This window comes from Phascolarctos cinereus, unplaced genomic scaffold (assembly GCF_003287225.1).
Source record: "Phascolarctos cinereus isolate Bilbo 61053 unplaced genomic scaffold, phaCin_HiC Scaffold_3;HRSCAF=262, whole genome shotgun sequence".
In the NCBI taxonomy this organism is placed as follows: domain Eukaryota; kingdom Metazoa; phylum Chordata; class Mammalia; order Diprotodontia; family Phascolarctidae; genus Phascolarctos; species Phascolarctos cinereus.
This window is the reverse complement of record NW_027555736.1, coordinates 11,091,230-11,102,601: the sequence shown is the minus strand read 5'-3', so window position 1 is coordinate 11,102,601 and position 11,372 is coordinate 11,091,230. Positions and strand designations below refer to the sequence as shown.

General features: G+C 50.1%; 1 protein-coding gene across 1 annotated transcript; it reads right to left on the bottom strand.

The window, feature by feature from the left end:
* Nucleotides 1-1,079: 1,079 nt before the first annotated feature.
* Nucleotides 1,080-4,163, bottom strand: NKX1-2 (NK1 homeobox 2). Its single transcript, XM_078150598.1, has 2 exons — nucleotides 3,947-4,163; nucleotides 1,080-1,885 (listed from the first exon to the last, which is right to left on the bottom strand). The coding sequence occupies exons 1-2, from the start codon at nucleotides 4,161-4,163 to the stop codon at nucleotides 1,080-1,082; spliced, it is 1,023 nt and encodes a 340-aa protein (XP_078006724.1).
* Nucleotides 4,164-11,372: the final 7,209 nt, after the last annotated feature.

The window sequence follows — 11,372 nt, the reverse complement described above, 5'->3', positions numbered from 1 at the left end:
TTCTCTTGGCCAGAATCCAAGTTGGGGGGGGTTAGATCATCTCTACCAGTCATGTCCAGCTGGAAAAGTCTGTGATTATAGTGGACAGTAAGACAACTACCCCAGGGAAATTGAAGGAGGCATCAGAGCCCTAAGGAAAGAATGCCAGCTTGGGAGGCAGGAACCTGGGTTCCTACTCCAGCTCTGCTACCCTGGGTAAGTCACTTCCCTTCTCCATCAAATAATGAGATCAGACTAGATTAGAGCTTCTCAATCTGCCATCCACCAGCTTGTGAGTTTTGTAACTATGATTTGGGGAATTTTATTTCAATACAATCAGTTTCTTTTGTAGTCCAGGTATTTTAGTCTATTCATTTAAAAGCACGATTCTGAAAAGGCTCCACAGGCTTCACCAGACTGCCTGGCCAAGGGTCCAGGACCCACCTGAAAGGGCTAGACAACATCTCACATGCTTTCCAGGTCTAACTGTTCTGATGGCAGGAGTCAATCTCCTTCCCTAGTGTTGTAAAGACATTCTGGTGTGTAAGGAGAGACACTCCAGGCCTGGTCTGAATGCTGTCTCGCCCAGAGAGGTTGCTTCCGACTCAAGGATTCTATGAAACACAGTTGCCCCTGTCTGCAGAGAAGATACTAAAGAATGGAGTACCGGGGACAGGGGTGGAGGCATCTCAGACCCGGTTAATCTTTAGCCCGCTTTTTTCTCTTGGTTCTTGAAACAGCGAGATGTCATGGAAAGTGAGCTGGAGCCGGAGTCGGAGGATTTGGGTTCAAATGTGTCCTCACTGCTTAGTTTGGCGAGATCTCTCCCTGGACTTCAGTGTCTTCATCTAAAACAAGAGGACTGGACTATACGGTCCCTGGGGCTCCCTTTAACGTTCTAAAGCCCAATAATCCTTAGGGCCGAAAGGACCCAGAAGTTCGGGTCCCCATGCTCCCGCAGTTTTATAGGAATCTAGGACAGGCGGGACCGCACCGGATGGGACGCGACGCCCCTTCGGGGACGGTCGGAATATCCCCACCACAAAGGGGCACCCGTAGGCGTGGGTGAAGCGGAGGCCCGTCTGGAGGAGGGGGGTCGCTTAGAGGTGTGGGGCATAGAAAGGGCTCAAGTAGGTGGAGCCAAGGAAGGGGGCAAAGGGGCCCCCGGCCGCGGCCGCTGTTAGGGGAAAGGATGCGGCGGCCGGGAAGAGGACGTTGGCCGAGGAATAGGGAGGGAACGTCTGGAAGTGGAGGGCGCTGGGGCCCGGTGGGCTGGGGCTGCGGCCGGGCGCTTGGACAGAGGCTCCCGGGACTCCCGGGGCTCCCGCGGCTCCCGGTGGGGCGGGCAGCGCGGCCGGCCCGTCGGCGCCGGGGTTCTGCTTCTTCCACTTGGTGCGGCGGTTCTGGAACCAAATCTTCACCTGCGTCTCGGTGAGGCTGAGCGCCAGCGCCAGATTGAGTCGCTCGCAGACCGACAGGTAGCGCGTGGCCCTGAACTTGTTCTCCAGGGCCACCAGCTGTTCGTAGGTGAAGGCGGTGCGTGCCCGGCGGGGCTTAGCGCAGCCGCTGCCCTCGGGTGGCCGTCGGCGCTTAACGGGCCGCGGTGACTGGGAGCCCTCAGCGCCCGGGGCTGGCGCCGGGACCCCTCCGCTGGTGCTGTCCTCCCCTCCTCGGCCCTCTGGCGTCTCCGGCCCAGAGGGTCCCCGACGCCTTCGATGCATCCGCCGCCGCTGCCGTCCGAGTCCCTGCCCTCGAAGCCCCAGCACTTCCTCATCTTCCTCAGCCTCTGCCTTCTCCCCATCTTCATCCTCCACATCCTCCTCGTCGTCCTCGTCTTCCTCCTCGTAGTCTTCCTCCTCCTCTTCCTCCTCCACTGAGCAGTCCAGGACGCACGCTGGTCCGCTATCTAAGAGGGAGAAGCGAGCGTGGCTAGCGGGGACGCAGGCCACATGCAAGATTGACCCGCATCATCACACTCGCCCTGCCAGGCTCCGACCCTCTGCTTCCCCCGCCTCCCATTACTAGGGACGTCCTGCCCAACTCTCCCGGTCCCGAGCCCCTGCTCTCCCAACGCGGCCACCAGCGCGCGTCAGTACCCTACCCCCTAACCCACCCCACCCTCCATGTCCACAGAAGCCCAGACAAGTTTCCAGTTGGTGGTGACTACACGGTTAGACAGCAGCCAGTCCAAACTCCCCATTTTACAGATGGGGAAACCCGGTCCCAGACCCGTCCACGGGATCCAGAGCTGGAAACGGGCTTCATGGTTAGGCAAGTCACTTAACCCTCCCGAGCTCCAGTTTCCTCATCTGTAAAATGGTAGGCATTAGACTAGATTGCTTCTGAGGTTCCACAACTCCCTTAGTGAGTTATGATCCTGCGTCACCCGCAGTCGTCCAGTTAGCCCCCCCCCCCACACCTTACCGATCATGCTGTCTACTGCACTCCTTTTACAGGGGAGGAAACTGAGGCCCAGAGAAAATCTACACTTACATTTTGCTGCCTCTGGTTAAGGTGAATCTGGGACGGCTTAAACTTTATCCTTTGCCATATTGTAGGAGTATCCCCCAGTCTTCCCTCCCAAAGAGTACTATACCCCATCAATAAAGGCCACTCAGCCCATTGGGTAAAGGTATTTGGGGGGCAAAATTATTAGGAAGGGACAATTTGGGGGGCTAGGGTCAGGAGAGATCTTATTACAAAAAGACATTGAGATGTCGGATTCCCTCAAGTGTTATGTCTTCCAAGTCCCGAGGAGACGATTTTGGTCTGTGACGGGTATAGATTTGGAAGCAATTAAAAAAAAAGTTATTAAGATCCCCTCCTTTTAAAAAGTGAAATTCCCCCTCTCCCATCTTCTCTCTCCTGCTGTGTTAATAGAGTTTCAGATTTGTGAGGGGCCAGATCGATAGATGTCATCTATTAAAGGTAAGTTTTAATCGAGCAATATTAGGATCAGACAGGGAAAGGGGGTTTGAAGTGCGCACCTGCAAGCTGTGGGAAGGAGATATGCGGGAGGCAGTAATAGAATATCGATCAATGGGGGGCGGGGAGCTCAGGCCCCCTCTGAGGGGCGATCTGAACAATTACTAGGCCCGGCCTGGCTGTCCCAAGCCCAATCTCCCTTGGCCATAAGCACCCAGAGCCCCAGACAATTATGGCTCAGTTTTGTGTCTGCTCATCTCTTGTGGGTGGGGAGCTTGGGGGCCTGAGCTGCCCACCCTACCTTTCTCCTTTCCTCTCCTAGCCTGGGCTCCCTTCCCCCACTGCACTCCTGAGTTTCTCTGAGTGGCCACCTCTTTCTGGGGGAAAGATGTCTGTTCACCTGCACCCACTCATCCGTTCCAAAAATGACGGTAGCAGGAAATTCCTTCCTCCTCCCTATCTGTGGTGGGAAAAAGGAAAAAGGAGGGGGTCCAAAGGAAAGGATTCCCCCAAAGCAGTGAATGGCTCTGTGTTCTCAGTCTGGGTCAAGGAAGTTGGCCGAAGGAACTGGGATACTAGACAGTACCAGAAGTGAACTCCCTCCATCTCAATCTCCATCCCTCTTCTTCCCACAACTGATCTGGGCAGAGAATCACTGGCTTGCCTGGCAAGTGTATCCATCTCCAGATGTGGCTCAGGGAGGACGATCAGGGCCCGGCAACCTCACAGCTTTGGTGGGATGGAGAGGAATGGATACCTTGGGCCAGATGCTTGCCCTTCCCTCCATACATGGTCACCCTTCCTTTTTTCCTGACCTGACTCGCTCTTGCATAGCGATAGACAATCCACCCCTCCTCTTCTCCAAACACAGTCTAGGTGAGGGGGAGACACCTGCCCAGGACAACCCAAGTGGCAGGTGAAAAGTTGGAGCCACTTGGAGCCCCAGCCACCCTTAGCCACCCCTTGGCTCCCCAGCGCAGGCAAGTAGGAAAGGAAAGAGCAGCCGCGGGCCTAGGGGTACCGGAGCGCACGACATCCTTACCGGAGATCTCGGCCTCCCTCCGGCTGCTGGGCTCTGTCTCGGCAGACTCCGTCTGCCCCAAACTTTTCTCTTGTTCCTGGGAGGCGCAGAGGCTTCCCCTGGCCACCGGGCCCTTTCTCCGGGTGAATTTCTGCGGGTCCAGGATGTCTAAGATGGAGAAAGAGATCTTGTGGTGGCTAGGGGCCACTTTGGCCCTGCTGTTCTGACATGCCAGCATTCCCGTCCTTGGAGAGATGCCCACCGAACTGGGCAGCCTCGGGCGGGGGACTCACACCGGGAAGGTACCGGATAGTTTGGGGCGGGAGATCCGTTGGGCTGTCTTGAAGCGAGCCCTGACGGGCGCTCCTGGGCGGATTGGAGGGATGGACGCACAGAGATAGCGTCCCCCGGAGGAGCAGACCGACTGATGAACTAATGGATGAGGGACCAGCAGCACGCCTAGGTGCCGCGCTGCCTAGAGAATGAGGTTGGGACTCTCGGAGGGTCCTGCACGGAGTGGCGGCGCCGCTGATCTCCAGGAGGAGGAGGGGGTGGGGAACGTGGAGGAGGGGGACTGTAAAATGAAAAGGCTTGGGGGGAGGGGAAGGAGAGGGGCTGCGCAACTATTGGCACTCACTCAGCTCTGGGGTCTCCAGCCACGTGGAGGGGGGGGCAAGGGGTGGCACAGGAAGAAGGATCGAGCAGAGGTCTGGCTTTGGAAGGGTCTTTAAGCAAAGCCTCCCTCCCAGTGGCTGGTGCCTCTGGCGCGCAGCTGCTTGTGATCTGGACCCGAGGCTCCCGACTTCTTTGACAAGTAAAGCTTTTTCTCAGATGCTGAGGGTGCTGCTGATTGAGAGATGGGGGAGGGGGGGTTGTCATATGAGTTCCATCCCCCTGCAGCCAATTTCTTACGATTCTTTTTCTTCCTTCGCGCCAAGGTGCGCCGACCAGCTTCATTCCAAGCGCGCTTAGGCAGATTCTAGGCGCCTGCCTCCGATGGAGCAAACCGCTGCTTTCTTCATCACCGAGGTGGAGATCCCACCCCGAGGTGGGATCTGGCAAAGACGCCGCTGGGAGGAGGAAAATCGACCCGAGCTCGTCTCGGATTCCCAGCTGTCCACAACTCCCTCCCGTCAACCCCCATATTCAGGGGCCAAGCCTCTTGGTCCAGTGGCTCCCAGACTCAAGGGGTACCAAAGCCACCTTGTCCTTTGAACCCCCAGCCCACCTCCCAGATGCTTAAGAATTCTGGGGATCACACCGATTAGCCAGAGGAGGGGTGACATTGCTGCAGGGGATGGGGAATGTATTTCTAATGATCTCAGGCATTCTGGTGCAGCTGGCTGATCTTGGGCGCTGTAAGACCAGGGTTCTAATTTCTCCCCGCACACTTAGTAGCTGTGCGACCCTGGGCACATCCCTTCACATCTCTAAGACTCCTCTGTAAAAATGAATGGGCTGACCACTGGCCTCTGAGCTCCCTTCTGACTCCAGATCTACGAACCTGATACGGATTCAGAAACTCCAGTCATTTAACCCGTGTCTGACATGACCTGTATGAATCTCGTGGGGCGTGGGCGATTGGCTTGGTTCGGTTTTGTTCTCAATCTGGGATTTTATCTACGTAGTGAACTCCGCCCCTTGGAGCAGGTCTGTGGCTTACAGCCTTAGAGAGTGCCTGCTAAGAGAAGAGGATCAGCAGCTTATCCAGGGTCACTCAGCCCCTGTGCTTCCGAGGCGGGACTTGAACCCCAGGGTAGCTTAATGTTCAAGGCAAGAGCCGCGGAAATGGCCACTGCTGCGATCATTCCCCACACTGGAGAAGTGCGTCTCCTCAGGCTGGGACACCAGGCTTGGTCAATTGCAGCAGGGGGCGTGGCACTGGGCTGGGGAGGCAGCAGGTGGAGGCTTTGAAGTCAGTGGAAATTCTAGACCCTCCCTTCATCCCAGACCCGCTTCCCCTTGCTTAGAAAGCCTTTGCTGTACTCGGAATTTCAGGCCAGAGAGTGGATAGTGGAAAGAGGAGGCCTACCTGCCTCTCCAAGTGTCATTGGGAGGCACTGCCCTAAGCCTTTGCAATGTCCAGGTCAGAGGTAGCCCCAGACACTGGTCCCAGAGGCCCACACTGTGGTTCTGCCTCCCACCCCCAGCCCCATCCTGGTGCTAGGCAGGCCCTCCACAGCCCCCTGGGGCCAGCACAAAGCCTTCGCAATTAGGATTATCAGAGCAGGTAAAGGAGAGGAAGAGGAGGAGCAGCTACTCATTCCAAGCCCCATCTGTGATGGAAAAGGAGCCTTTCCAGGGGGTCTCCCAATCAAAGCCTCCCTTCTCCACCTCTGGGCTGCCTGGGTATTCACTATGGGCTTGAAAGCCCTTGCCGATCACTCCGCTGCCCATAGTTTCCATAGAATTCCAGCTCTAAGGAATGGGGCCTCCTCCCCACCTCTGGAAAGGTGCAGGAGCTTTCCTTGGCCTGACCCAGGGAACCTGGGAGGATGGAAAGAATGAAGGATTGAAAAAAGGAAGGAAACAAATATAAACAAGAATTTATTAAGCATCTCAGCAACCCTCTAGAGGCTTGTAACCCAGTTTACAGTTGAGGAGACTGAGGTAGGTAGAGGTTAAGTGATTTGCCCAGGGTCGAACAGCCAATGAGTGGCTGAGGCCATATTTGAACTCACATCTTCCTGACTCCAGGACCAGTACCTCTAGAAAGGGAAAGGGTCCTGCTAGGGAGGAAGATGCCTCCTGTTAGGAACAAAGGATATGAATACATAGAGCAAAGGGAAATAAACAGAGGGAGCACGTGCACTGCTTTGTTTCTAACTTTCTCTCCTCGTCAGCTCTTTCTCTATTTTCCTCTTCCTTCTTTGATTTGAGCTTCTCCAATCCTTTATGTATTCAATTCAATTTGATTTGACAAACACTTATTTAAGCGGTCCGAGGAGAATGAAAAAGGGAAGTGGGGTGCTAAGACCACTTGGAAAGAATGCAAGATGCAACCCAGTGTCGTTGCTAGGTGTTTCCCTTTGTTGTGGGGGAGAACACAGCTTGGGGGTGGGGACTTTGACATCAAAACAAAGTAATAAATATGCAAAACAAACCAAAGCAAATGCACATTAAACGCCTGTGCTCCTGATACCCCCTGAGCGCTTTCATTTGGATGTCCCTTCAGTGACACTGAGCCGGTCCCACAGATGCCTGCCCATCCTCAGGAGTCAGAGTGTGGCTCCCCACGGGGAGGCTGCGCGCTTGCTTCTTTACCTCGCTTGGTGAGGGTACAATGGGGCAGCTCAAGCTGGCCTCTTGTAATTCACTCATACATTTCCCTAATGATAGCTTGGGCTCCGGTTCTTTGAAATTCCTTAGTAGTAACGTGTATACATGTGTAATGATCATAATTAAGGGACAGTAGGGCTGTTAGCCACATAACTGACATAGATGTTAGGTAGGATTTAGGGATTGGACTTGTGACCTCAATGGTATAGCCCCCAGGTGTAGACACTCCCTCAAACGTTGCAGTCAGCGCTTGTGGCACTTGTGCTGTTAGCAAGCTGCCTAGAGCAAGGAGAGGTTAATGGACTTACCCAGGGTCACACAGTCAGGGAGTGTCAAAGGCACATCTTGAACCCAGGTCTTCCTGGATCCAAGGCTGGCTCCCTATCTGTAATGCTATGTTATTTCTCACATACTGGGTATCCCAAGTCAAGAACGAGCCTTTTCCCTGTCCTTAAATTAATGCCTCCTTTTCGCCTCCTTCCCAGTGCTTGACTGTTGACAAGCCCTTGATAAGTATTTGTCAATTGACTGGTTCTCCTTTGTGTGCACATTGATGCCCATTTCCCCCAAGAACTAACAATGGACCTTTTTATAGGCTTTGAAGTTTGCAGATAATTTTCTAAACATTATCTAATTTGAGACTTGTCTTAACCCCCTGAGGGCAGAACAGCAGGTATTGTTGGTTCCATTTTGCAGATGGTCAAACAACAGAAGTGGCTCATGTAAGGTAACTGACTAATTCTTTGGGAAGCTCTATGCATTTGTCCCAGAAAAAAATCTTGGAGTTTCTTCTACCAATGTCCTAGGCAGGATTTGAACCCAGGCCTTCTGGACACCAGGTCCAACACTGTATCCTCAACATCAAGCTATTTCCCTAAGTAGCCATTAAATTTTCTGAAGCTTTGTCCAAAATGAACATTTCGCAGCTCTTCCCTTTGGTAACTTCTTGCTGTCTTCAAAGTTTAGTGCTGACTGTATTCTAAAGTGGATGCTGTGGGTCAGATGGAGCTCACTGGGCATGAGTAGCAGATTAAAACGGTGCCCTTCTTTTTGCCAGAACTTGGGAATTGCTTTGAAATTTTTATTATTCTTGTTGAAGGAGTCACTTTCCACAAAGCTCATGGTGCTGAGAGACTGGGGAAAGAGAGAATGAGTTTACCTAGAAGGCACAAAAGAAATAGCAAATGAGAGAGAATAAATAATGCTATATCAATACCACATTATTCAAAACTCATCAGAAACAGGTCTGGTCCCCTTTAAAAATGTTGATGCACTTTATTTTGACAAAGAAACTTCCCAGAAATGCCCAAAGAATCTCCCTTACAAAATACATTACCCAGCCCATCAAGTGGCTGAACAAGCTGTGGTATATGAATGTAATGGAATACAATTGTGTTATAAGAAATGATGAACAGACAGATTTCAGAAAGTCTTGCAAAGACTTGTAGGAACTGATGCAAAGTGAAATGAGCAGAACCAGGAAAACACTGTACACAGTATCAGCAACATTGTGTGATGATCAACTATGAATGACTCAGCTCTTCTCAGCAACACAATTATCCCAGACAAGTAGAAAGGACTCACAATGGAAAATGTTGTCCATGTCCAGATAAAGAACTGATGGACTCTAAATGCATATCAAAACATACTTTTTTCACTTACTTTATTCTTTTTCGTGTTTTTTCTTTCGATTTGTTTCTTCTTTCACAACTATGACTAATATGGAAATATATTTTACATGATAGCACATGTGTAACCTATATCACATTGCCTACCATTTTAGGAAGGTGGGAGGGGAGGGAGGGAAAGAAAAATTTGGAATTCAAAATCTTGTAAAAATAAATGCTAAAAATTGTCTTGACATGTAATTGGGGGGAAAAGACTATTAAAATACATTCCCCAATGTGAACTGGTTCAGCCGTTTTGAAAAGCAATTTGAAATTGTGCCCTAAAAGTCACTGAACTGTTTATACCCTTCAACCCAGTGATAAAACTAGGCCTATCCCCAAAGAACTCAAAAGAAGAGAAAAAGGACTTACATATATGACAAATATTTACAGTAGCCTTTTTTTTATGGTATCAAAGAACCAGAAACTTGAGGGTATTCCCATCAGTTGGGGAATGGCTGAACAAATTATGATAATTGAATACTATTGTGCCAAGAGAAATGATGAAAGGGATGTGTTCAGAGAAACCTGGGAAGACTTGTATGACCTGATATGGAGTAAAGTGAACAGAATCAAGGGAATCACTCACATCATAACAACAGCATTGTTAAGATAGACAAAGGACTTGGGAAGATTGCAGATCTCTGTCCAGTGTAATGACTAGTCATGATTCCAGAGCACCGATCATGATGTCACAATGAGACACACACTTTTTTGGATGTAGAGAATGTGAGAATTTGTTTTGCTTTCTATGCATATTTTTTGCAAAGGTTTTTTTTTTTCATTTCAGTTGGAAGGACAGGAGGGAGAGAGAATAAATGCTTGTGGATTGAAAATTTAAATGGGAAAAATACACCCCCCCAATGAATTATTGATCATTAACATTATTGACCATTTTTATAGATACCTTGCCCTCTGTCCTACATATCATCCTCTTCTTCCATTCTGCCTGATATTCTTGCTCTGGCTAACAGTAATCAAATCACCACTGCCATCGGTACTGGAAAGAGCCTTGTAACCCAGAGCCTTATGGCCAGTCTAACAGTCTCTGTGGTTCCTTAGACCAAGGCTGCCCTCCCTGGCCCCCACACCTTTTTATATGCTAGGATTCTTGATTAGAGAGTTTCCCAAGGTTTCCCTATACACTTTTTTTCAATATAAGAGGAAAGAAATTTTAAAGTTGACTATGCATATGAATATAATAAATAAAGTAGATTGATAATTATTTGTCAAATATTGTCTCCCACACTCTTAGGCTTGGCCTATTCTTGCCCCCCGGGGAGGGAGGAAATGTTACAAATGTCACCCCAACTTAGAAATAGAAATTTCTTTTAGAAAATAGACTCTTTGAGCACAAAGACTCTACCCTTTTTTGTGTTTGCAGCTTTAGCTACTAGTTAGGTGCAAGGGAACATAATTGACGATTAGTAAATATCCGTTCATTCATTCATTTGCTCATTCATTCCTTGTTATTGACCAGTTGTTGCATTGGCTTAAATTTTTTTTTAATGTTTCTGTTTTTCCACCATGGTCCTTTCCTCACATCATCTCTCCCCCAACCTTGTAACAAAGAAAAACAGGTAGCCCTGTCCCACCTCCCCTGCAGGGTCAGGACAGTCTGAGCCCAACCTCCCACACCGCATTTCTCACCTCTACTTGTGCACTACCAGAGGTGTGTTTCATCAACTGTTCTCTGAATGAGATATTGGTGATTCCAGACAATGAGACTCCAACTGCCTTTTCTCTTCCCCACTGTGGCAGTCATTGTATTTTTTTCCGACCTGGCTTTCTTCCCTCTGCTTCAGCTCCTAGGAGACTCTCCATGTTTCTCTGAAGCCTTCCCACTCATTACTTCTCATTGTGCAACTGCATCCCATTTCATCCAGACTCCATCTTGTTCAGCCACTCCTGCTGGCCTCTTTTTCATTCATTTCTGCTTGTTCTGTTCAGTACCAGATCAGTTTGAAGCCACCAGGCTGCTGTAACTTGGATATAAGAGCAGATCAACTTGGGAGGAAAGTAACCATATCTCCAATTCTCCATAGATTGTGGGGGCCAGGCAATATGAGCTCTCTCGTTCTCCCTCTGTTGGAAGAAAAAACCCCAAACAAGTTAAATCTGTTGGAATGCCAGTCTGGGAATGGTAATGGAATCCTTTTGGCATCCTACTCAGTGGGGCAGCTGATTTCTCCTGCTGTTTTCCTCTAATGCACTGATATGTACGTGTATTTTTAGCAATCCACCTTCCTGTGCTCCTGGCCTGGCTTGTTTTCTCAGCATGGACATTAAAATTCTGCCTGAGTTCTATCTTTAAATTGCTTTGATGCTAGGTGGGTTTCAACCCTGACCTGTCCTGATGGCAAGTGATGGCTGTAACAAGCTGTGGATCAATATTCATAGCGGGTGTCCAGGACTGATAACACTAGCCAAGACAATGTTCACCATCAGCGTGGACAGCTGAGATATTGGACCATTAGTGATGTTGTTTTAAATAACCTGCT

Excerpts from the sequence above, each read along its gene's own strand:
- NKX1-2 (XM_078150598.1), bottom strand. The coding sequence starts at position 4,163 with ATGCTGGCATGTCAGAACAGCAGGGCCAAAGTGGCCCCTAGCCACCAC. Across the intron at positions 1,886-3,946 it reads GAGGGAGGCCGAGATCTCCG|ATAGCGGACCAGCGTGCGTC; the intron begins GTAAGGATGTCG and ends TCTCCCTCTTAG.